Source organism: Anomaloglossus baeobatrachus, chromosome 2 (genome assembly GCF_048569485.1).
Source record: "Anomaloglossus baeobatrachus isolate aAnoBae1 chromosome 2, aAnoBae1.hap1, whole genome shotgun sequence".
NCBI classification, from domain to species: Eukaryota; Metazoa; Chordata; class Amphibia; order Anura; family Aromobatidae; genus Anomaloglossus; species Anomaloglossus baeobatrachus.
This window is the reverse complement of record NC_134354.1, coordinates 275,913,486-275,940,444: the sequence shown is the minus strand read 5'-3', so window position 1 is coordinate 275,940,444 and position 26,959 is coordinate 275,913,486. Positions and strand designations below refer to the sequence as shown.

The 26,959-nt window shown below is 44.0% G+C and overlaps 1 protein-coding gene across 1 annotated transcript in view; it reads left to right on the top strand.

Annotated features, from left to right (window-relative positions):
- BRPF3 (bromodomain and PHD finger containing 3) overlaps positions 1-26,959 on the top strand; it is an 84,555-nt gene that overhangs the window by 37,247 nt on the left and 20,349 nt on the right. The window contains exons 3-10 of the mRNA XM_075335813.1: positions 754-910; positions 5,326-5,457; positions 7,044-7,172; positions 8,506-8,818; positions 10,950-11,153; positions 19,558-19,836; positions 23,654-23,738; positions 24,879-24,955. Coding sequence (XP_075191928.1) covers positions 754-910; positions 5,326-5,457; positions 7,044-7,172; positions 8,506-8,818; positions 10,950-11,153; positions 19,558-19,836; positions 23,654-23,738; positions 24,879-24,955 — 1,376 coding nt within the window. The remainder of the gene's footprint in view (positions 1-753; positions 911-5,325; positions 5,458-7,043; positions 7,173-8,505; positions 8,819-10,949; positions 11,154-19,557; positions 19,837-23,653; positions 23,739-24,878; positions 24,956-26,959) is intronic.

Below are 26,959 nucleotides of genomic sequence, written 5' to 3'. Positions count from 1 at the left end.
ATATGCCCGACCGTCTCTATGGATGGTCTGTTATTGTCTTGCTGGTTTTCCAGTTAGCTTGCTGTAGCACTTTAGGCTATACAGAGCATCGCTCTTTGTGTCTCATGTTCATTGTTTGACTTTATTCTTTAAATAAAAAACTCCATAACTAAATCATGAAGGTCTGTGTTGGAGAAGACCCTCCTATTCTTAATCCAAGCATTTCTGATCTTGTAACTTCCAGTGATGACTGTGCTCAGCGAGGAGATCCCACTCTCAGAAATGCTTGAATTACAGTCCGAGATTCTCACAAGAGCACCATTCCTGGCATGTCACATATTGATTACCTGCTGCTTAAGCCTTGCAGACATGCAGCTCTTTATATGGCTCATAAACATGCACTTGGGACACACACAATACACACGGGTGAGTTCATCAAAGATCTCTTCACCTGGGTGTTTTACTTATTTATTTTTGCTGCATAAAAACAAAATAAATGTAATAAAACCTCTCCAATGAAATGCAGTGTATTGAGGTTCTCCTTGTGCCAACCATGGGACCCAGAATGTGTCAGTTCCCTGGTTTATCTGCCCCACAGTTATCAGCATAGTCTTCTACAGTGTTTACATGCAGGGGTGGAGACCTCTTAGGAGCCTTGGAGTTTTGGCAGAAACTATTAGGAATATTAACAATTATTTTGGCCGTGTATACAGTATATATAAATTTTTTGCTGGTTACAATATAAGTTGTGTTTTTTTTTTTTTTTTTTTTAAGGTTAATTAAGATATCTAATGGAGTATGTTTGCAGAAAAAGACTCAGTTCCTACAACATCTCCATAGCTATTGGCTGCTGAAACGCCAGTCCAGGAATGGAGCACCTCTTATCCGACGACTTCACTCTTATTCGCAGTCCCAAAGAGGAGGCGGACAGGTGAGATCCCGAACTCCAGAAGATTGTTGTCAGTAGTGAGTCTGCTCTATATTAAGCCTGACCTAGGATTTCTAGGTGTCTGTTCCCTGAGCCACAACCATATTAACCCTATCCCGCAAAAGGATTTTGTATTAGGCCTTGTTTTTTGCGTTTTTGCTGCAGAAATTTCTTGAAAAAATGGTTGTAACCTATGGAAAAAAAATAGCTGTGCGCACACTGCGTTTTTTCCTCAACATTTTTTCTGCAGAATTTCTTGAGTAAAAGAATGAGCATCTCACTTTTGTTTCTGCAGGTACCTGCGTTTTTTGCCATAGATAATGGTAAAAAACCACAGGGACGAACCTGCTGCAAAAAACGCATGCGGTTGTCTGTGCGTTATTGGTGCGTTGTTTGACCGCAAGTGCGCTAATCTTTCAGACTCAAGAAATTTCTTGAGAAAAATCCTTTTTCTAGTGCACACACACAGCCTAAACGTCCAGGGAAGCGGGTCCTCAGGTGTGGATGGGGCTCAGGAGCTGAGCGTCTTCAATAAATGACAGATACCAGCTATATTACATAGTCGCCTTCTGTCTGTTTACAGCCGCGACTGGCACCAAATTTTGGCTGTCAACCATTTAAACGACACTGTCAGATGATTTTTTTTCCATCCCTTAAATATAAACAGCAGCTGCATGCTTGGTATCACCTTAATCAAACTAATAATGGTGTAATTGCGTAGTTTCACCATTTCATCCCATTTGACTGTTTTTCACATTTTTAATAATAATAATAATAATAATATTAATAATAATAATTATAATTAATAATAATCCACAGCGCTTTACAATTCATAGACCATACAATTCCTATACAAACAAACCTAAGTAACAGTTATAGAAGATACAATAATTAAAGCAAAAATAAAGACAACCCTGCTCGTAAGAGCTTGCAATCTATAATGGAGTGAGGAGGGGGTTACACAAGGTTCAAGTACTTATTTACAATGGTGGTCCAGCCATCTCCAAAAAATGAGATGGCTAAAGGCTGCATGAACCAGTAGACAGCCAATCTTCGTAGTGCTTTGTGTACAGTGTAGTTTGAGGGAGAATTAATGTTCTGAGAAAAAGTGGAGAGGAAATATATGAATTGACTTTGATTAGGGAGGGTGATAGGCCACCTTAAAAATGTGTTTTGAAGGAGCATCTGAAGCTGTGCAAGTTGTGGATCATCTTGTTTTCTTGGGTAGAGCATTCCAGAGGATTGGTGCAACTCGGGAGAAGTCTTGGAGCCGGGAGTGGGAGGTTTGGATTAGTGTGGCTGTTAGTTGACAGTCGTTTGCGGAACGTAGAGAAGGGGTAGGGTGATAGGCAGAGATAAGGGTGGAGATGTAGTAGGGTGCCATGTTGTGAAGAGCTTTGTGGGTGAGAGCAAGCAATTTAAATTGGATTCTATAATGTCTGGGCAGCCAGTTCAATGACTGGCACAGAGTGGAAGCATCCAAATAATGATTAGCCAAATAGGTGACTCTGGCTACAGCATTAAGGATGGACTGCAGAGGGGAAAGTCTAGTGAGTGGGCGACCAATTAAGGGTACTTTCACACTTGCGTTGTTTTCCTTCCGTTACAATCCGCCCTTTTGGAAAACAGCGGAATCCGTTAATGGATTCCGCTGTTTCCCATAGACTTGTATGACGTATGATGTATTGTACCAAAAGGACCTGCGTTGCTTCCGCTGGGCGACGCTCCGTTGCTTCCGCCCAGCGGGAGGAACGCAGCATGTAACGATGTTTTGAGCAGCGGAATCCTCTGGATTTCACTGCGCATGCTCTTCTTCTTTTTTTTTTTTTTTTAAATCAAACTTTATTTTGGCTCGCGGTGGCCGAACGTTCAGCTGAGCGACCGGCCGCCGGCATGCCCGGCCGCCGGCAAGTCACAGCGCTCAGCTGATCACCCGGCGGCCGGCTGCAGGGAGCGATCAGCTGATCACCCGGCGGCCGGCTGCAGGGAGCGATCAGCTGATCACCCGGCGGCCGGCTGCAGGGAGCGATCAGCTGATCACCCGGCGGCCGGCTGCAGGGAGCGATCAGCTGATCACCCGGCGGCCGGCTGCAGGGAGCGATCAGCTGATCACCCGGCGGCCGGCTGCAGGGAGCGATCAGCTGATCACCCGGCGGCCGGCTGCAGGGAGCGATCAGCTGATCACCCGGCGGCCGGCTGCAGGGAGCGATCAGCTGATCACCCGGCGGCCGGCTGCAGGGAGCGATCAGCTGATCACCCGGCGGCCGGCTGCAGGGAGCGATCAGCTGATCGTTCACAATAGTCTGCCGCTGGTAAAACTGTAAAAAAAAAAAATCAAAACTAATTGCGTTGTTTTGCAGCATCCGTTGTGCCACTATATGCAACACATCCGTTGCATCCGTTACACAACGCAATGCAACGGATACCGTTCAACGCAAGTGTGAAACTAGCCTAAGAAAGAATTACAGTAATCAATGCGGGAGTAGATCAGGGCCACAGTGAGGGTGTTTGTTGTTTCCATGGTGAGAAAGGGGTGTATTCTAGAGTTCTGCAGATGCAGGCGACAAGAGCGGACGAGACATTGTATATTGGAGGTGAAGGAAAGAGCAAGCATAATATCCAGACAGCAAGCCTGTGGCAAAAGCGTTATCATGGTGTCACAAGCAGAGGGAGATGTCAGGTTTAGGGAGGTTGGTAGACGGAGGGAGGAGAAGTTCTGTTTATCAAACGTGCAGATAAGGAGCAGACGTGATGTTTGAAACTGCAGACAGACAGTCACTGGTGTTCTGTAGAACTGCGGGGGTGAGCTCAGGGGATGAGGTGTATAGTTGTGCGTCGTCAGCATAAGGATAGTACTGGAAGACAAACTTGCCAATATGTAAATGGAAAAATAAAGTTATGGCTTTAAGAAGGTGGTGAACAAAAAACATAGAAATCCCTGATCCATAATAGATTAGAAGGGTGGTCCAAAGTAGTTTTCATCCTAAATCCTTATCTGTTTAGTACCATAGTCTATCCTTCCCTCATCAGTGGCTCGCATTTCAGGGGCTGGGCTAGTCGCTGTGCAATGTGCACAATGACAGTGCACTCCTTTGCCAGCTCAGATCAGCAGTAACGAAACGGTACAAAAGCGTAGCACACTGTGGTTGACAATTACACTCCAACCTGTTTATAAAGCAGTACAAAAAGGCTTGCATTCTCTTATCAGAATTTCTAATCAATATTTTTTGTTTTAACCCATTCCCTTCGAGTTTTGTTTTTACACATTTATTTTTTCTTTGCCTTGTTCATAGAGCCCTAACAAATTTTTATTTCTCTGTTGACAAGCTGAGCTAGTTTTTGTTTTTTCTTTTTTTTTTCTTTCTGGATGTATTGTAGATTTGAATAAATTTCATATGAATTGGTGAGAAAAAAATCTACACTTTTGTTTGTGTGTCATTGTTACCATATTAAGTGCATGGTAAAGATCATCTAAAAAGCTCCGTCTATGGGTCCGTATGATTGCAGAGACATCAAAATTTTGTAAAACGCAAAACCCCAAATGAAGTAAAAATAGAAGAAGAAAAACTTTGTCCTTGACCCATAACATTATTTGTCCGATGATGGACCTTTATCAGGGCTTGTTTTTTTTTTTTTTTTCTTTTTTGCACGACAAGAATTTTATAGTTTTTATTGTTAAATTTTTATAGTGCAGAAGATGTTAACACATTTTCTTGCATTTCATGGTAGAAAAGGTATAAGCATATAGTAAAATGAAGACTAAAAGGGGCTTTACACGCTAAGATATCGTTAATGTTTTATCGTCGGGGTCGTCATTAACGATATCGCAGCGTGTGACACTTACCAGCGACCTTAAACGTCCTCCAAAGTGGTGAAAATCGTTCACCATGGAGAGGTCGTCCTAAAACCAAAACTTGTTAATGGTTGTTTATAGATGATGATCCTCGTTCCTGCGGCAGCACACATCGCTGTGTATGACACCGCAGGAGCGAGGAGCCTCACTTTACCTGCGTCCCACCCGCAATGAGGAAGGAAAGAGGTGGGCGGGATGTTCGTCCCGCTCATCTCCGCCCCTCTGCTTTGATTGGCCGGCCGCTTAGTGACGCCGAACGCACCTCCCCCTTGAAGGAGGGATTGTTCGGCAGTCACAGCGCCGAACAGGTAAGTGCGTGTGACGCTGCCGTAGCGATAATGTTCACTGTGGCAGCGAAAACACGATATCGCATGCACGACGGGGGCGGGTGCTTTTGCATACGATATCGCTAGCAATTGCTAGAAATATCATAGCGTGTAAAGCCTGCTTAACTCTTCTAGGAATACCAGGATGGTGGCGGCAGGGGACCTCTGTAGGCCCCACCTGCCATAGTAGCACATTCCCATTTCTGAAATGTTTGCCCTGCATGTATATTAACCTGCAGAAAGAAAGAAACCCTCAGTCTTCATCAGTCAAGGAGGCAATCAAGTACTGGCAAAAGCTGCGGCACGACCTTGAGAGAGCCAGACTGCTTACAGAACTAATTCGCAAGCGGGAGAAGCTAAAAAGAGAACAAGTGAGTGACATTACTGTAAGAAATGAAGTGATCAGTGAGCTGAGATCTTGAGCATCTTCATGGTACTTAGCCAATGAATGATACCTTGGCGATAAGCAGATATTTCAGATTAGCGAGTCCAAGTGCTGATTGTAATGAAACCTGTGCCTTGGGGGTGCTCATACACTACTCACCGTATGGGAAGTCATAGCTAATTTTAATTTTTTTTTTTTTTTTTATGGCATTGGAGTCCCATAAAAATCTGTCTTGCATATTTTGTATGTCATTTCTTTTTATCCCCTTATTTTTATAATTAAAGGGAACTTGTCATGTCAAAGAAAACACCATTAACCTGTAGATATGGGGTTAATTAGCAGATCAGTTTGTTAAAGCTGTACGGTTGATACGCTGCTAGGTTATTAGGAGGGAAAGTACCTTGTTCCTCCCGGCAGCCTTTCGGTCACTGCTCAGTACACAATGATCAGCGGCTGTAACCACACACTGGCATTGACTGACATTCAGCTCCATAGTGCATCAGTAGAGATCCGGCTGTCAGTCAGGGCCGGGGCGTGGTTCCAGCTGCTGATCATTATGTACTGAGCGGTGACTGAAAGGCTGCTGGGAGGAAGAAAGTTCATTTATGATGATATTAACCTGCAGAGTAACAACATGTACGCGTGTTAGGGGTTCACTTACATTAGCATTTAAATCAGGAGAGTGCAATGTGAGAAAGTCACGCATTGCGCTCAGGCCAGTGTTTGTCAATGAGACAGAGTGGATCTGCCTTTTTTTTTTTTTTTCTTATGCTGATTCAGCATGAGCAAAAAAAATTCTGCATGGTGCTATTGGCAGCAAGTCTCTGATCCATACAAGTCTATGGGTGCGTGTGACACATCGGACTGCACTCAGATGACCTCCATCATGTAGAAAATGGAAAAATTAATCCTTCTCCTTCTCCTCACCTGTAATCCGATTATCACATGCGAGAGGATCTGATCACAGTATAATGACACTCGGCTCACGCTCGCAGCAGAGTGTCATTAGTATATAGCATCCATATATGCCATACGCTAGGGTGACCCCAGTCAGATAGTGGTTTTTGACATGACAAATTTCTTTTAGCTGTATGGTCTTTCAAATAGCTGTGTATCAATATATTAAAGCACCACTTCAGCGTTTCTACTTTTTCACCCCTGGAGTGGTACTTTAAATATGCATCCCCTGTATTGTACACCCCCTCGTCTTCATATCCCCTCCACTCCGGTAATTCTATAGCCATTTGTAACCTGCCAGCAGCTCCAGTGTTTCATGGAGTGGGCCGTAGGTCACAACGCAATACAAGTCTATGAGAGCCTTGTTCTTGTTGTTATCTACTAGACTGCTGAAGATGGGTGGTCATTCAGTTTACATTATCATATCACTGACTGTATCTGGTCTCCTAAAGGATTTACTCCCCTACCCCGAAAATGTGAGGAAAATTGTCATCTTTGCCATGGCGGTGGTTTTGACTTCCTCGGGATCAGTACTACATGGTAATGTGTTGAATTAGAGACCTGTTTATCTCTTTTTCCCAGTTGTTATGCTCTGTTTTTTGCTTTATAATTCAGGTAAAGTTACACCAAGCAGCTATGGAATTGCAGTTGACTCCGTTCAATGTATTCCTCCGGACCACCCTAGATTTGTTACAGGAAAAAGATTCTGCCAATATTTTTAATGAACCTGTTAATCTCAAGGAGGTAATGTACTTCTTTTCTTTTAATGTGTTATTCCTATCCCCAGTAGGTATAATATTCGCATATGCCTCAAATTAGAAATGTAGTATGGATCTGCTATAGCTATGCCTCTTACCTCATGTGCAGGGCATTGCAGCTTAGGTATCCATGGTTGCGACCACGGGCAACTAAGTAACTGTCACTAAATAAATGGTCATAACCATGGATACTTATGCTACAATGCGCTGCACATGAGGTAAGAGACATCACTATATCAGATCTATACTACAATTCTAATTGGAGGTCTTTGCTAATATTCTTATTACACCTTCTGGATGGGATTGATAGTAAAATGTCAGTCTTTGCTGATGACACCAAACTATGTAGGAAATTAAAAACTGACCTTGATAGTACAATATCACAAAAAGATCTGGATAAGATGTCAGAATGGGCAGATACCTGGCAAATGAGATTTAATGTTGATAAATGTAAAGTAATGCACCTAGGACGGAGTAATCCTATAACTGCGTATACATTAAATGGAAGTAAACTCGGGACTACAGAACAGGAGAAGGACTTGGGTATTCTCATTACAAATAAGCTGAGCAGCAGCACTCAATGTCAAGCAGCAGCTGCAAAAGCAAACAAGATTCTGGGGTGTATAAAAAGAGAGATTAGATCCCAACGTATTGTTACCCCTCTATAAATCACTTGTAAGGCCACATCTAGAATATGGGATCCAGCTTTGGGCTCCACATTTTAAAAAGGACATACAGAAGTTAGAATCAGTTCAAAGGCGGCTAACTAGACTACTACAAGGAATGGAAGGCCTCCCATATGATGACAGGTTGGAAAAGTTAGATCTGTTTAGCTTAGAAAAAAGATGTCTCAGAGCAGATCTCATTTATATGTATAAATACATGTGTGGTCAATATAAAGGATTGGCACATGACTTATTTCTTCCAAAGACAGTACTAAGGACCAGGGGGCATTCACTGCGAGTGGAAGAAAAGCGATTCTGGCAGATAAATAGGAAAGGGTTCTTTACAGTTAGAGCAGTCAGACTGTGGAATGCCCTACCACAAGAGGTAGTAATGGCAGATACTATAACAGCTTTTAAAAAAGGGCTGGATGATTTCCTCAGTACACACAACATTGTTGGTTATAAATGATTTAGTGATGAAATATATAATTGGTGGAGGAAGGTGAGCTAGATGGACCTAGGTCTTTTTCCAACTTATGTAACTATGAAGCCTACCACATCTTGGGATAGGATCTTGGAGGTGGGAATAGCCCATTATTTGCTAACTAAATTGTGATGTAAAAATTCTGTAAAAATGCAACTTTTTTTTCTTAGGTGCCAGACTACATGGATTTCGTTCTGCACCCCATGGACTTTTCAACAATGCGCCACAAATTAGAATGTCACCAGTATCCCTCCTTTCTAGCCTTTGAGAATGACTTTAATTTAATGGTTTCTAACTGCTTACGTTATAATTCGCGGGATACTGTGTTTCATCAAGCTGCTCTACGTCTTCACCAAATGGGCACATCAATACTATGTAATGCGAGGCACCAAGCAGAAAGCATTGGCTATGATCCCGGCACACTGGTGCACCTTCCCGAGAAGCCTCATAGTGATGACTACTATCGTTTTTCATGGGAAGAAGGTAAGAAAAGTAATTTTAAAATGATCTGAAAAATATGAAAGTTATAGGAGTTTTTGATTAATGGGTTCCTAATCCGTATTGACTTGCTCTTCATTGAAACCATAAATCCATTGTTACTCGACCTCCATGCTCCCACTTTGGTTACAGGCTGAAAAAGCGACCTCCCAAGTACAGCGCATTTAATCAACATTTGCTGCATAGCACTCGGCTATTTCTTACAGTATCTGAGTCATGTAAGCACAGCAGTCAACACATGACCCTGTGCTACCATGACAACCACCGGATCCACGTGATCACGTCACGTGACTTCCGGTATCGGGTGGTGAGTACGGATGTGCCGATATCGCCGTTAATATGGCGCTGTCACATCTTGACAGAGCCATATAAGGGGTTAAAAGGCAAGGGTGGATAACGATTCCACTGTTGCCTAGCAGGCACACATGTCAGCTGTATAAATCAGCTGAGATGTGTGCGGATCCCCGCCTGCAGCAGCAGCAGCATGAACACTGACCGCTAGGATGTAACTTTACTGCCTGTGGTCATTAAGGGGTTAAATTAAAAAAAAATATATATACAATATATTTATTTATTATATATACAAAAAATCCCTCCAGGGGGTCTGTTAGTGGACAAATGAAGAAAGGGTGGATGGAAAAACTAAGGCAGAAATACCAAACATTGCTGTGTCATACAGGAGTTAAATCTGCTGTCCAGCGAGAATTTTTTTTTTTTTTTTCTTTAAAGGATGTTTAAGTTTGAAATATTCCAGTATACTAAGAAACAGCATGAGCTGTGCTGGGTATATAAGGGGTTGGCTGACTAAAGGGTACTTTACACGCTGCGATATCGGTACCGATATCGCTAGAGAGCGTACCCGTCCCCGCGGTTGTGCGGCACTGGCAAATCGCTGCCCGTGGTGCGCATCACTTACACCCGTCACACATACTTACCTGCCTAGCGAAGTTGCTGTGACCGGCGAACCGCCTCCTTTTCGAAGGGGGCGGTTCGTTCGGCGTCATAGCAACGTCACTAAGTGGCCGCCCAATAGCAGAGGAGGGGCGGAGATGAGCGGGCCAAACATCCCGCCCACCTACTTTCTTCCTCATTACTGGCGGGACGCAGGTACGGTGAGTTTCCTCGTTCCTGCGGTGTCACACACAGCGATGTGTGCTGCTGCAGGAACAACAAACAACCTTGCTACTCACCTGTCAACGATTTTTGGTGTTGGAGCGACCTCTCCAATACTAACAATTTTTACCTCTTTTGCGATCGGTTTAGGTCTCTCAGAGGTGTTACATGCTGCGATGTCGCTAACTGCGCCGGATGTGCGTCACAAACACCGTGACCCCGACGATATATAGTTAGCGATGTCACAGCGTGTAAAGCACCCTTAACTCCTCGACACAGCAGAGCCAGCCTCCTCCGCCTATGAGTAATTTTCTTTTGCTTCAAAAAAAAAAAAAAAAAAAACTTCTAACAATTTTTATATATATATAAATATAAATATATATATATATATATATATATATATATATATATATATATATATATATATATATTTACATTTATATTTATATTTTTTTTTTTTTTTTTTTTCTGACGGAGGAAGGGTGTGGGAGAGTGGAAATGACCTGTTTTTACAGACTGTTTAGGAGTTTCTTGTTGGTTCCCAACCCTGTGTATAAGTCAGGTGAAACATGTGCAAGGAGAACTTCTCTAACAGACAAGTAAACCTCACTCTGAATGAACCCCAAAAGGTGTATTTCCAGCTGGTAAATGATGGTCCCCATTATATTCTTCTTCAGGCTGTTATGCAGTCGTCTGTGGTTTATTACTGAAACTAAGAACCTGCTTGGTCCAATTAAAATGAACATTTGTTATTAATATGGTTAAAATTCTAAAATGTAATATATTCCCGATTGTAAATTGTATGGTTTGCCGTATGCCGATCATACAGGCTGACTCTACAGCTAAGAACAGTATCTTTGTGTCTGTCCCTGCTGGGCCTCATGTGCTTTTTCTCTTACGGTATGACTAGTACTACTAGATGCTGAACAGGTGAGAGATTGTTCCGGTAACTACTAGTTATATACAGAATTGGAGTAACTTGCTATGTTCTGTATGGTTTCAGTGGATGAGCTCTTGTGTCCAGAAAACAGGGCCCACCTGCCTCCCGAATACCAACTGAAGGAACTCTTGGAGAAACTGGACATAGTCAGCAACATGCGATCTAGTGGAGCTCGCACAAGGCGCCTGAGGTTGTTACGTAGGGAAATTAATACTCTACGACAAAGGCTTATACCGTGTAACAAAGAAGTGCTGGAGGCATGCACAGGTGAATGATTATTTTTTAAAATTTGCCTTTTTGTCCTTCTTAAAGAGGTTTTTTTATTTCTAAGACTTTATCTGCAATATACTGCCTGAACTCTGGGGGTCCAACCTTTTGGTTACTCTACCGATTGCCAGAACGGAAGTCTCTTGTACCCCTGTCCAAATAGTACCGTGCCAGCACACGTGTGCTTTTGCTCCATTAGAGTCTTTGGAAATAATAAAATACCAAATGGCTCTTGTCATTTGTGGGTGTTTAACCCCAGAACTCAGGTGATTAACGGAACATAAAGCCATAGCCGCAATTATGGATAAACCTCTTTCCCTACAATGGCGGGGTTGTGCTTTTATGGTGGCTTTGTTACAATTGTCAGGGGTTGTATCCCAAATAGTTACATATTATTGGCCTGTTCTATGGACTTGCCTTCAGTACTTTAATCCTGGTAATCGTTTTCAAAATGTCTTAAAAAAAAAAAAGAATAAAGAAATAATAAAAAAAAAAATGTAAATGAGTTCTTTCACAAGGCTTGTTACTCATTGACCAAGCATTCTCCTTGTGGTAGCAATGACCAACCTTGTAAGAAAAGTAAGCATTTCTTTGTCGCTCCATTGGGAGACCCAGACAATTGGGTGTATAGCTATTGCCTCTGGAGGCCACACAAAGTATTACACTTAAAAGTGTAAGGCCCCTCCCCTTCTGGCTATACACCCCCAGTGGGATCACTGGCTCACCAGTTTTGTGCTTTGTGCGAAGGAGGCAACACATCCACGCATAGCTCCACTTTTTAGTCAGCAGCAGCTGCTGACTATGTCGGATGGAAGAAAAGAGGGCCCATACTAAGGGCTCCCAGCATGCTCCCTTCTCACCCCACTGTATGTCGGAGGTGTTTGTAAGGTTGAGGTACCCATTGCGGGTACGGCGGCAGGAGCCCACATGCTGATTCCTTCCCCATCCCTTTTTACAGGGCTCTGGGTGAAGTGGGATTTACCGGTCTCCAGGCACTGAGACCGTGCTCCATCTACAGCCCCTGGAGAAGATGCTGGATGGAGCGGAGTACATTAGGGACATGGCCCTGCTTCCTCAAGGTACTCTGTGTCCCCGTGCATTTGGCGCTCACACCGCAGCATGCTGGGTGTTGTAGTGCGCCGGGGGACATCAGCGCTGCGGCGCCTGTGCCATGGCCTCATTCAGCTTCGCTGAAGCAGGCTCACTTATGGGAATTGGTCGCGCCGGCCGCTGGGACTGCGGCGCGGCTGGCACTTGTAGTGCGCCGGGGACTTCAGCGCGGCCTGCGCTTTTACGGCGGCCGCGCTGATAACTAGAGTCCCCGGCTTTTGCGGCCTGCTTCCGTTCGTTCCCGCCCCCAGACCTGCCAGTCAGGAGAGGGGCGGGACGCTGGCCACTTCTAGGAATCGGTCGCGCCGGCCGCTGGCAGCGGCGCGGCTGGCACTTGTGGTGCGCCGGGGACTTCAGCGCGGCCCGCGCTTTTACGGCGGCCGCGCTGATAACTAGAGTCCCCGGCTTTTGCGGCCTGCTTCCGTTCGTTCCCGCCCCCAGACCTGCCAGTCAGGAGAGGGGCGGGACGCTGGCCACTTCTAGGAATCGGTCGCGCCGGCCGCTGGGACTGCGGCGCGGCTGGCACTTGTGGTGCGCCGGGGACTTCAGCGCGGCCCGCGCTTTTACGACGGCCGCGCTGTTAACTCGAGTCCCCGGCTTCTGGGCCTAGTCTCCCTTCGTTACCGCCCACAGCCCTGACAGTCAGGGTAGGGGCGTGACGCTGCATAGCACAGCAGCGCTGAGAGCTGGAGTATGTTTTGCATACTCCACCCCTCTCACTGTGTGCACTGTGAATCCGGATTCCCGCACTTTCTCAGGCACGCCCACGGCTTCCTTCTCTACAAGGACGCCGGCAGCCATTAGTGTCAGTTTCTGTACGATACAGAGACAAGTGTGGAAGACCCTGGCATTCTGATAGTCACACAATCGCTGCAACAGGCGTTAAGCAGCACCTGTGGTGCTGACCCCACTAGTGCAGAAGTGCACTTATAGATATGCTTGTACTATATACATTGCACTGTTTGGTCGCACGTTGTATATACCCTCCTGGATTATGCGGAGGAGTTATCAGCATATTCTCTGTGTAAAACAAAGGTGCAGAACCACATGTTTTTCTATACAGCTGGTACAGCATGTACGGCTATACGGCCGGCAGGTTACATAGACTCCCATTGTATGCACTAATGGCCAGGGGATGAGGACGGTGTCTGCAGTATTTACTGACAGTTTTTCTGAGACTATGGCTATGATACTAGAAGCCTAGCAGTCCGGACATGTCTCTCACAATATGGGCACTGTTGAATCATTGATCCATGGCCCCCCTCAGTGTGAATAACTAACAGCTCCGGGAATGTCACACGCATCCCAGAGTCACGGCTCTGCACGGACGTCAGTCCCAGACAGCCTAAGCGGGCTCACTATGAGCGGCCTTGGTTTCATCAGGGTCCTAGCAGAAGGACTCGCTGTGTAATGAGGCGGAAGTAGTGGCTCAGGATTCTGATCCTGAGACCGCTCTCAATCTGGATACACCTGATCGTGACGCCATAGTAAATAATCTTATAGCGTCCATCTATAGAATGTGGGTTATTTCTCACAGCTCCTCCAGGGGAGGAGTCAGCTTCACGTATTTTTCTGGACCACTCTGCCTTCAGAGAGGCAGTCCAGGAACACCACGCTTATCCAGATATGCGCTTCTCCAAACGGCTTAGGATACACGTTATCCCTGTCCCCTGACTTGGTCAAGGACTGGACCCAGTGTCCCGAGCGGCATCCTCCAATCTCCAGGCTTGTAGCTAGATCCATAGTTGCAGTGGGAGATGGAACTGCAAACTCAAAGATGCCACTGACAGACAGATGGATCTCTGGTCGAAAGCCATCTATGAGGCTGTCGGCGCACCGTTGGCTCCGGCATTCTCTCCCTTGGGGCACTCCAAGCTATTTCAGCTTGTCTTACACAGATTGACACGGTTACACGTACATCTGTGCCGCAGGTGGCATCCTTAACCTCTCAAATGTCTGCATTTGTTTCTTACGCGATTCAGGTTGTCCTGGACTCTGCGAACCGTGCGGCGGTAGCCTCCGCTACTCCGTGTTTTTAAGCAGAGCCTGGTCTGCTCGTTAAGTGAATGGAAGGCAGATTCTGCTTCCAAAAAAAAAAAAAAAGGTTGCCTAACCAGTTGCCTTTTTCTGCTGACCGACTGTTTGGTGAGCGTTGGATGTAACCATTAAACAGTCCAGGGGTAAGGATTCATCCTTTCCTCAGCCCGGACACAACAAACCCCAACAGAGCAAGAGGCAGTCGGGGTTTTCGGCCTTTTCGAGGCTCGGGCAGGTCCCATTTTTCCTCGTCCAATGTGGACTCAAAAGGATCAGAGGAGCTAAGATTCTTAGCGGGCTCAGTCACGCCCAAAAAAGCGACAGTCTGAAAACCCGCTTCCAAGGCGGCTTCCTCATGACTTGCGGCCTCGGTCGGTAGCAGGCTCTCCCGCCTTGGCGATATTTAGCTGCCATAGGTCAATGACCATTGAGTGTGAGACATTCTGTCTCACGGGTACAGGATAGAGCTCACTTCTCGTCCTCCAACTCGATTCTTCAGAATTTCTCCACCTCCCGGCCGGGCCGCTGCTCTTCTGCAAACAGGGTGCACTCTATAGGCAGAAAGAGTGATGACCCCCGTTCCTCTTCAGGAACAAGGTCACGGTTTTTACCCCAAATTCTTTGCGGTACCTATAACAACGGGCCGTTCCGTCCCGTTCTGGATCTAAAAATGCTCAGCAAGCTCGTGGACACCAGGCGGTTCCGGATGGAATCCCTCCGCCATGTCATCGCCTCAAGGTCCCAAGGATATTTCCTAGCATCATTAGGCATCAAGGATGCTTATCCACACGTGCCGATTGATCCAGAGCACTAGCGTTTCTACGCTTCGTTATAGGAGACGAACACCTTCTGTTCGTAGCTCTACCTTCCGGCTAGCGACAGTCCAACTGGTCTTCGCCAAGGTCAGGGCAGCAGTAGTCACAGTCCTGCACTCTCAGGGTCACTCTGTGGTCCCGTATTTAGACGATCTACTTGTCAAGGCACTCTCTTAGGAAACATGCCAACACTGCCCGAACGTTGCGCTGGAGACTCTCTAGAGTTTTGGGTGGATCATCAACTTTTTAAAGTCAGATCCGACCCCGACCCTATCGATAACATATCTAGGCATAGAGTTTCTTACTCTCTCAGCGATAGTGAAGCTTCCGCTAGACAAACAGCATTCACTACGGGCTGCAAGCTGGAAAGCAAGCATATCCGACTTCAGTCGGACAGCTCCACAGCGGTGGCATACATCAACCACCAAGGAAGAACGCGCAACCGGCAAGCCTTCCAGGAAGTCCGGCAGGTTCTGATGTGGGTGGAAGACACGGCATCCACCATATCCACAATTCACATCCCAAGTGTGGAAACTAGGAAGCTGACTTCCTAAGTCGCTGAGGTGTGGCCGAAAGAGTATGGTCTCCTCACCCGGACGGGTTTCAGGAGATCTGGCGCCGCTGACAGAGGCCGGACGTCGATCTAATGGCGTCACGGCACAACAACAATGTGCCAGCTTCATGGCACGGTTTCACAATCATCGAGCTCTGGCGGCAAACGCCTTAGTTCAGCATTGGTCGCAGTTCCAGCTACCTTAGGTGCCACCTCTGGCATTGTTGCCCAGAGTACTGCGCTAGATCAAGACCGACTGCGGCCGCGCCATCCTCGTCGCTACAAATTGGCCGAGGATGTTGTGGTACTCGGTTCTGTGGTGCCTCACGGTAGGCTAACCGGGGGCACTACCAGACCAATCAGACTGGCTGTCTCAAGGGCCATTCTTCCATTTGAATTCTACGGCCCTCAACCGGATGGTGTGGCATTGAGTCCTGGAACCTAGTGTCGTCAGGATTACCTCAGGACGTGGTTGCCACCATGAGACAGGCTAGCATACCAACGTCCGCCAAGATTGACCACAGGACGTGGAAGATGTTCTTATCTCGGTGCTCGGCGCAGGGTGTTTCTCCCTGGCCGGTTGCATCGTCTATGTTTCCTTCCTTCCTGCAATCTAGGTAGGAAAATGGGTTGTCGCTCAGTTCCCTTTAGGGACAAGTCTCAGCGCTATCTGTATTTTTTCAGAAACGACGACTTCCTCAGGTACGCACGTTCCTACGGGGAGTTGTCTTCTCAGCACTCCGTACAAGCGGCCGTTAGAGCCCTGAGATCTGAACAAGGTTCTAATTGCTCTCCAGATGCCGCCTTTCGAGCCTTTGAAGGATGTCTCCCTTCCCGCTTTTCACGGGAAGTGGCCTTCTAGTAACGGTCTCGTCTCTAAGGAGAGTTTCCGAGCTAGCAACGCTCTCATACAAACTCCCTTCCTGGTCCTTCACCAGGACAGGGTAGTTCTGCGTCCGGTTCCGGAATTTCTCCCTAAGGTGGTATCCCACTTTCATATCAATCAGGATATCACCTCACCTTCTTTGTGTCCTCGTCCAGTCCATCAATTTCAGAAAGATTTGCATCTGTTGGTTCTGGTGAGAGCACTCAGGTTCTACTTCCCGCATGGCGCTCCTGCGCCACCCGGATGCACTCTTTGTCCTTGTCGCTGGTCGGCGTAAACAGTCGCAAGCTTCCAAATCCACCCTTGCTCGGGGGATCGAGGAACCAATTCTTGAAACCTACAGTTCTACTGGGCTTCTGGTTCTCTCAAGGCCGAAGGCCCATTCTACCAGAGCCGTGGGTGCATCCTGGGCATTACGGCACCAGGCTACGGCTCAGCAGGTGTGTCAGGCACCCACCTGGTCGAGTCTACTTACTTTTACCAGGCATTATCAGATGCATACCTACGCTTCGGCAGACGCCAGCCTAGGTAGATAAGTCATTCAGGCGGCGGTTGGCCACCTGTAGGAGAGGGCCGTTTGACGGCCCTATCATGAGGTATTCTTTTACCCACCCAGGGATTGCTTTTGGACATCCCAATTGTCTGGGTCTCCCAATGGAGCGACAAAGAAGAAGGGAATTTTGTTTACTTACCGTAAATTCCTTTTCTTCTAGCTCCAATTGGGAGACCCAGCACCCGCCCTGTTTTCTCTGGGTTTTTCTGTTTTTTCGGGTACACATGTTGTTCATGTGGTATGGTTCAGTTCTCCGATGTTTCCTCGGATTGAATTGGTCTTTAAACCAGTTATTGGCTTTCCTCCTTCTTGCTTTGGCACTAAAACTGGTGAGCCAGTGATCCCACTGGGGGTGTATAGCCAGAAGGGGAGGGGCCTTACACTTTTAAGTGTAATACTTTGTGTGGCCTCCAGAGGCAATAGCTATACACCCAATTGTCTGGGTCTCCCAATTGGAGCTAGAAGAAAAGGAATTTACGGTAAGTAAACAAAATTCCCTTCTTTTGTGTTTACTGTGTCTTTAACAAAGCGCTGGTTAATTATAAGGTTAGTATTAAAAAGAAATTGGTATTATATTTAGTGATGAGTGATCACTACTGTGCGTGTGTGCTCGGTACCTGGTTGTACACTTGAATGAGCTTGATTCGGAAGATCTTCTGGAAAAACTGTCGCCATTGACTTCCATTATACTCAGTACACGAGTCGCGCCTACTCCTTACGAGAACCGAGCACCCGACCATGGGAATGCTCGCTCATCATTTAATTATATTCCATCATGTCTTTATTTTCTTACCTCTTTTGTAGTCAATAGTAGGAGCAAGAAAAGGTGTTGTCCAAGGTGATGGATTGGTTGTGATATAGAACCGGACAAGTGCACCCACTACAGGGTTCATCTATCTGTGCACAATTATTTGTTCGTTTGCATTTTTGATGATTCATTTTATTATTGAACAGCTACAGTGCTGTTTGTTAATGGAATGGTTAATAAACCTGAAACCTGTTTTGTTTTACGAAAGTAAAAGGAGGTTTTTCCTTTCTTAGGAGAATATCTGTGTGCAGAATTATTGAGCAACTATTTGTGGCAGAATTATGATGCAACTAAATGAAAAATATACATTTTCCCATCTCGACTGTATATTTTGATCTGTTAAAGTGAAAATAATAACCTAACAACTCAAAATTTACAAAATACTTTTCTGCCATTTGAAATTAAAGATCAGTGACCAATATAGCCGTCCTTCCTTTTGATAAGTTAGAAGTTTTCCATCCATGCAGTCTGTCAGTTTCTTAATCTATTCATGATCAGCTTTTTGGGCAGCATCTACCTCGGACTCCCAGATAGCGATCAGAGAGGTGACTGTTTTCCTTCACCATAAATCTCCTGTTTAAGAAATGCTCAAAGGTTCTCAATAGGGTTTAGGTCAGGTGAGGAAGAGGCTATGTCATTATTCTTTCATCTTTAAGGCCTTTACTGGCAGCCAAGTGGTGGAGCATTGTCTTGGATAAAAAAAAATCATGGTTTTCTTGAAAGATGCAGACTTTTTCCTGTATTACCTCTTGAACAAAGTTACTTCTAAAAACCAGCAGTAGGTTTGGGAGCTGATTTTAAGTTCATCTTCAACCTGAAAAGGACGAATTAGCTTATCTTTAATAATACCAGCCCAGCAGTACCTCACCACCACTTGGCTGGCATCGGAGTCAAAGTGGAGGTTTGTGCTCAGCACTGATCCAGCCTCTGGCCCATCCATCTGGTCCATCCGGAGTCACTATTATCTCATTTGCCCATAAAACCTTTGAAAAATCTGTCTTGAGATATTTTTTGTCGCAGTCTTGACATTTCCTCTCTGGGTCTTGCTCAGTGGTGATCGTGTTCTCATCCTTCCTTACCTTGGCTGTGTCTGAGCGCTGAACACCATACACTTGGACCCTCCAATGACTGTGCAGTTCAGTTCTAGGATATGACAGCCCTGGAGGATAATGGCTTCCTGGTCACTTCACATTTGATTCTTCTCAAATCTTTAGCCATTAATGTGCATTTTTTATTTGAAACCTTGTTGAAAATTTGTAACGAATATTTGATGGACTTTGATTATGCCCCGATATCTTTAGTAATTTAAAGTGGCTGCATCCCTATGTGAGACTTTCAACAATTTTTGACTTTTCAGTCAGTTAAATCTCTTTTGGTTAATTTTGCTTAAGGAAACCAAGCTGATCCTCCCTCATCACACAAATCTGCATCCCCCTGATCTGCTTCATACTATAAACATTCAGGTTTGTATAGCTTGGAGTTGGAAAATCTGCATAACAATATGGTCAAAATACTCAATTGCCTAATGACTCTGCACATTGTGTATATATGAAACTGCAAATTCAGTAATCGGAGTATGTGTGCTACGACTTATAGGGCTTTTTTTAATCTATTATTTTATCTATTTATTTATTTATTTTAGAAGGCAAATCAATGAATCCTCCTATGCTTGAACCAGCAAATCCAAGTCAACCGATACAAAATGCCACTGCTCACGAGCACCCTCCTTCTCTGCAACGTATAGCGCACAATCCGGTCCAGAAACAGGCAAAGAATCTCTCGCCCGTGCAGAACTTGAGAAGGACGACTTTAACTTTGGGAAAACCCCAGAATAACACAAAAATCACATCTGTGAAAACGCGACAATCTTTTAGTAGCAATGAAAGTGATGAAGAGAAAGAGACCTTTCATCCGCCTACAGGTGCTATTCTACTTTGTAATCGTATACCATGCTAGTTGTTAATATATGGTGGGGGGCAGGGTGATAGCTAATTATAGAACACTGGAATTTGTGTATTCCTTTTGTAGAGTAAAAGTCTGGGTATCAAAGCATCATTTTTCTACAATGGCCTCTGATATACAGTGTTGTGCAAAAATGCTGCAAAGTTAGAATGCTTTAAAAATCGAAGTGCTAAAAGGGGTCCACTTCCAGGACAGCCCCTTCTTATTTTAAGCACTTTATCTGTAAAATAAAAATAACAGCTAGTCGCCTCTCTTAGCCATTCAGCGATGTCCGCCGGTGCTTGTGTGGTATTACTATGCAGTGTCCGCAATTCACTGCTGCACTTTCACTCTTCTTGGCTGAATGTCGTCCAAGTAGTCAGAGTGCAGCAGCCCAATAGTGGCTGCTGATTGGCTGTAAGGCTCACATGGTCACGCTAGCCCCAACACTGACATTGCTGCAACAGCACCTAAGCAAGAAGTAAATATCGTGGCGGGTAGTGGGGGGGTTTCTTCTTTTTTTTTTTTTTTTTTATATATTTTAGAAAAAAAAATACTTTGGTCATGTAGATAATAGGTTAATTTTATCACATTAAAATCCAAAGTGAAGGAAAAAATGAGAAATGTAATCCAATAAGTATTTGGTGTGACCTTCCTTCTCCTAGGTAAACCGTTTTTATATGATCGTGGAAGGGAGGTTCTTCCAAAAACCTTGGTGAATTGTCCACAGATCTGTATGTGTAAATATGCACAAATCCTACTGTCTCTTTATGTCATCCCACACATACTTGGTTATGTTGAGATTAGGGCTCTGTTGGAGCCATATCAGCTCTTCCAAGACTCCATGTTTTTCTTAACATTGAAAATTGTTCTTTGAGGTTGTCCATTTTTTGGCTTTTTGTCTACATTATTCCCCCTCCATTTACCCTCCTCAACTTACATTTGTATGGTCTTTGTCAGTCTTTTGGAGTACACTCTTGACAATGAACTCTCTTGTTGTGATCTGGCTGTAATGATATCCCGTCAACCAGTCACATGGGCCTCTGGTAGTGATGAGTGAACAGTACCATGCTGTGTACTCGTAACGAGCAGTTGACCGGGCTCCATTCGTGTACCAAGTATAATGAAAGTCAATTGGAAACTCGAAAAATAAAAAGAGCTTGAGTTTCCCATTGACTTCCATTATACTCGGTATACGAGTTGATCCTGTCCAAGTGTCAAACTGCTTGTTAAGAGAAACAGGCACCCGAGCATGGTTATCCTTGCTCATCACTACCAGAGACCCATGTGACTGGTTGATGTGATGTCAACAGAGCCAGATGGTGGTGCTTGCTCATCACTAGTCTCTGGCTTTCTCTAGAATATAGCCCTGCTGTGTTGATGGAATGTGATCTGTGTATAGGATGTAGACAAAATGCTTGTTCACTTTCAGGGAGGGCATCTACTGCATTCAGTCTGATGGGCCATACAGGACATGGGTGACCCGTGGTTGTGTCTAAGCCCAGTGCTGCTATGCCTGGTTTAGCTGAGCTATCACAGCACAGTAATCATAGGCATAGTGGCAGATCAAGCTGTGAGGAAGGAGAACAAATTTATATAAAAGAGAATAAAACTTGGAGCAAACAAGATAAAATGGAATAAGAAAGGGCCCAGAACACATTTTTACCATTTTGCAGATGACGTAACACAGGTGAGTGAGAGAGATGAGAATCCAAAAAATAACTAGGGGTAGAGGGGGAGATACAAACTTGGTGCAACCTGCTGTGAATATTCAGCTGCTGATTGAAAAGAACTATATGGAAATTACGAAAAAATCAGTTTACGGTATGTAGTCAACATGGATACTAATAAAATGTTTATTTTTATTACCTTTTTACCAAAACTGAATACTATTTTAATGACATTGTATGTTTTGGGGTCCTTGTCCTGCTGCAGAATATATTTGGAGCCCGTCTCCTCCCTGATGGTACTGCATGATCAATAAGTATCTGCCTTTATTTCTCAGCTTTGGGGATTCCATTAATCATTACCAAGTACCCAGCTCCATTTGCTGAAATGCAGCCCCAAACCTTAATGGACCCTCCATTATGTTTCACTGTTGCCTACAGACTCTCATTCTTGTACCACTCTTGTCCTTTGGCCAACAAACTGCCTCCTGTTGCTGCTAAATATTGCACATTTTGACTATTCAGTCCAGTGCACCTAATACCATTTTTTTGTGCTCCACTTCCTATGTTTTGTGCATAGTTGAGTCACCTGACCTTGTATCCATGTGGAAGATACGGCTTTTTGGCCACAATCCTAACATGAAGACCATTTCTGGCTGATCTCCAAACAGTGGATGACTGTAGCTGGGTCCTACTGATTGCTGCCAGTTCTGAGCTGATGGCATTGCTGGACACATCTTCTGATCTGAGCATAATGTGTATTTTATTTCCTACAATAGGTTTTCTTGGCTGATCACTATGCCCACAGTCCTCAATGTTGCTCATTCACTGGTGGTCAGTTGCATCTTAAAACCACAGTCTGCTTTGAAGTCTTTGCTTGGGAAAGACTTTGCTGATGCAGATATAACTACCTTGTATCTTCTTGCTGTGCTCAGTCTTGAAATAGTGTGTGACCTGTGACTTGACACTGTCTTCCACAACCTCACCTTTGTAACAGTTTATCAGTTCGTCACCCATTTTAAGCCACCTACAGTACAGTGCTGGCTCAGTTAGTGACTGTGTTTCCATCTACTTATGAAAATGATGATGATCCTTATCACCGGTTTTATATATTTGGTTACTCATGTACCTGAATATAATAAATTTGAGACCTTTTTGAGCTCTATTTGCAGATTTTCCCCATAGAATTGTAGAAATTTCCGCAACGTAAAAACGCATATGCGTTCTAGTGCATTTCCATTGCAAAAATGGATGTAATCCACTGACGATAACAGAAAGTATTAAAAAAAATAAATCCGCTTTATTTGAAACATGGCATACCAAAAAGAGGCAAAAAGCACATTGTAAAAAAAGTGATAAAACCGCATGTAAAAAAACATACAAATACAATAAAAAAATGCAAGTTACTAATAAGTGCAGAAATATGCAACATCAAAACCTCACCAAGTACTCCTTCTCATGGGAGCGTAGCATGAACACTTCTAATTCTGAAAGCATTCTTACTTTACAGCGATTTTTCCACACCTGAATAAAGCTTTTGTACAGAACTGTAGATGTAGAACTCATAATCCAATCCTTTTTGTAATTCAATAATGGGCAATTTCGGCTCTCGCCTTGTGCTCAGTGACCGTTCTCAGTCGTTCAAGGTTGAGTCCTTTAGCCACAGTATTCTAAAGCGAGGCCTTACAGAGAAGGCCTGGCCACTGTCGGATATGAACACTCGCAAGTGATGGATACCATACAGGACATCCATCCCCCTAGGGTACTATTGTAAAAATGATATACTGCACAGTATTGAGTCATTTTAGCTTAACCTAGTCGATATTGGTTAGTAATGTACTAGTGCTCCAGTGGGGCTTTTGGGTCTTATGTACAAGCAAGAGTTAATTTGTTGGACACATTTTCTATTTTATTTTTGCATTCAGGGTACATTGAAGTCTAGCTTTTCCAGAAGGTGTCCTTTTTTTGTAATTTGTATGTGAATTGGTATAAACAAAATGATTGTAAAGGGTTTATTTAAGGTTGGAGTTTCTTTTGCATAGATATAAATATTGCATTGTCCCTTTTTTGTTTTATTTTTACATGATTCTACCATATTCTTACCTTTTCTACCTAAATTGTTTCCCACAGAAGCCAGTAATGGAGGTGCTGGAAGTGGCTCAGTCTCACTCAAGAGTTCTGAATGCTCTGGAGAATCAACCTTACATTCCTCCGGGTAGGTAATGCTTTCTGATTTATAAGCACATTTCTATATATACCAACTTTCCAATAAACAGATGCAGTAGAAACAATTTTTTTTTTTTTTTTTGTTCCATTTCTCTAAATTAGCATTTTCCAGAATCTATACTTTCCATTTATTGTTTGTTAAAAGGATTTTGTCAGAATTAAATGCTGGCCAATTGGTTTAGAAATAAAAATCTATTCGCATTTACAAAGATACATTACTTTTTCAAGAAACAAAGCTGTAAGGAGTTCACGACTCCTCCAGGTCACCATCACTTTGTTGTTCTGCTGTAGGCTGTAGATACAGCCTGCAGTGGTTCTAACTGCATCAGGGGCGGGTATGGAGATTTATCTGTCATACCTCCACCACAGGCCCCCCACTGTTCAAAACGTCAAAACGGGCATTTCCAGAAGAGCTCGCTCTGAGCACCTGAATGCAGCAGCGAGAAGTCGCATGTGAATTGTGGCTGCGGTCACTGCTAGCTGCAAATTTCCCTGCACAACCTGTTGATCAATCACATGCCGGAAAGGAATTTAAACATGTGGTAGTGCATACACTTAGATCACTGTGTGTGTGTTTTTGGCGAATAACTGTAATGCACGGGGTTAAATTTTTCCCCTCGAAACATAGTCTATGATGTTCCCTGAGTCAAATGAGGCAGCTGTGCAAAATTTCGTGATTGTAAATGCAACGGTGCGGATTCCTTTAGTAGACATACACACACATCTGGTAACCCTTGACTTCCACATTTCCCATCAATGAATGTGCATTTTACAGTATGAGCGTGTAACCCAGAGTCCCACATATTGATACATCTATGTGTTGCATGTTGGCTGCGTTTTTTGGGTGGGAAGTTCTGCAGTTGTCCCATTCAGATGACCTAAGCATTTTTCAGTCATAGACATGTTAGATGAATTGGACACTTGCAGAAAATTCATCAGCATAATCTGCATTTCATAAGCAATATGTGAACATACATTTAAAATATACACAGGTGATTTGTAGCAGTTTTTTTGCAGAAAACTGCCACCCCAAAAAAAAAAAAAAAAACTGCTCCAAAATGTACTTTGTGGATTTCACTGAGGAAATGTCAGTTTTTATCGTTAGTTTATGCAATGTTTGTTATTTCAGGAGTATAATTCCTCTAGGAAAACCGGCACTTTCACACATACCTCTGTTGGAAACCCTGAATGGTGATGACAATCAAGGTAAGTAATGGCTGTATTGGGAAACAAAGCCTAACATGAACAAAAGATATGCGATTTGCAGTATATTTTCTGTTGTCCACATCTCTGCTTGCAATTTTTTATTGTTTCCTTCTGGTTGAAGCTTTGCTAGCAGCCATGGACCTGTGTGCTTCTCGGCGTTCCATTATCCTGTTTGCAGGGGAGCAGTGCGCTCCTAACTGACAGTTTAGACCAGTGGCAGCCGTACTCCAGTGGCCCAAAAGGAATGCTCTCCGATGCTGCAAGCAGAGGCAGCCATAACCCTGCAGCTTCAGAGGAGAGAAGGGACACTGATCTGGCTGAATTCAGCTAGCTATAGATTAGTGCTTACAAGCAATTAGAAAAAAAGCTTGTAAGCTCTGCACTTACAGAGTACCGGCCATCAGTAACCTATAAAATGTAAAATCCCTCCATTCCTGAGAATAGTGGAGATTTTTGCACCCATTCCCGACATCTGCCTTATATGCAGAGGGCACATTGTGTGTGCACATTTATTGGGCAATCACAGGAGTTATGCTCGCAGTATACCCGGCAGATGCTAAGTGTGTTACACAGCCAGCATCTGTATAGCAGCAGCGATCAGAAATGCTCTGGAAATGCACTGTGCCCACTTTCCCCCTAAAAAAAAATCCAGCAAAATCTGCACTCCAAAATCCAAATGCCCCCTTCTGAGCACCACAATGTGCCTAAACCACTATGGCATCTACATGTTTGGCATTATTGTAGTGAGGAGAACCACTTAATTCATGGGCTCTGTCTCCAGAAACACAAACTGAGCATAATATCATAGGCACTACAATGTATTGGGCACTACAATGGCAGATCTGCAATTTTTTTTATTCTACAACATTCATGCGTTTGACTCATGTTTTTTTTTCAAAAGACAAAATAGTCACTACACGCATAGATGAATTCCTGTAGGGGTGTAATTTCCAATATGAGATTATTTGAGGGAGTTTCTGCTGTTCTGGCATTAGGAGCTTTGCAAATGGAGTCTGCAAACTATTTTCGGAAAATATGTGCTCCAATAGTCAATTAGTGCGACTTCCCTCACGATCCTTTTCATTTGGCTAAACGGTACAGTAAAGTCATATGTGGGGTATTACCACGTTCAGAAGAAATTGTGTAACCCATTATAGGGCTTTTTTTTTTTTTCCCTTTTCCCCTTGGAAATCTGGGGCTAAAACCACATTTTAGTGGTAAAAAGGTAATTTTTTCTTCACCGCCCAATATTATAACATTTTGTGACACGCCTGTGGTGTCAGTATGCTCACTGCACCCCTAGATGAATTCCTTGATGGGTGCATTTTGTAAAATGCGATCACTAGTGGGGGATTTCTGCTGTTCTGGTACCTCAGGGGCTTTGCCAATGTGACATGCCACCGCAAACCATTCCAGCAAAATCTGAATCTGAACTCCACTATGGCGCTCCTTCCTTCTGAGCTTTGCACGATGCCTCAAAAGTAGTCCCAAATTACATGGAGGGTATTGGTGCACTCAGGAGAAATTGCACAGCAAATTGTGCCATCCATTTTTGTTTCTTTAGTTTTTATAAAATTTATAAACTTGGGACTAAAACATGTAAGTGGTGAAAATGTAATTATTTTTTCTTCACCGACCAATGTTCTAAAATTCTGTGGCACACCTGTGGTGTCAATATACTGGACACCTAGATGAATTCATTGAGGTGTGTAGTTTGTTAAATGGGGTTACTTATGGGGGTCTGCTCTTCTTGCATTTCAGGGGCTTTGCCAATGTGACATGGCACCCCTAAACCATTCCAACTAAATCTGAACTTCAACATGGTGCTCCTTCCTTTCTGAGCCTCAAAATAATTTTTTTACCAAATAGGGGCTAGCATTGAACTCTGGAGAAATTGTGTCGAAAATTGTACTGTCCGTTTTCTCCTATTACCCTTTTTGAAAATCTAAATTTTTTTAGCAACATTTTAGTGGGAAAACTAATTTTTCATAACTCAAATTTATA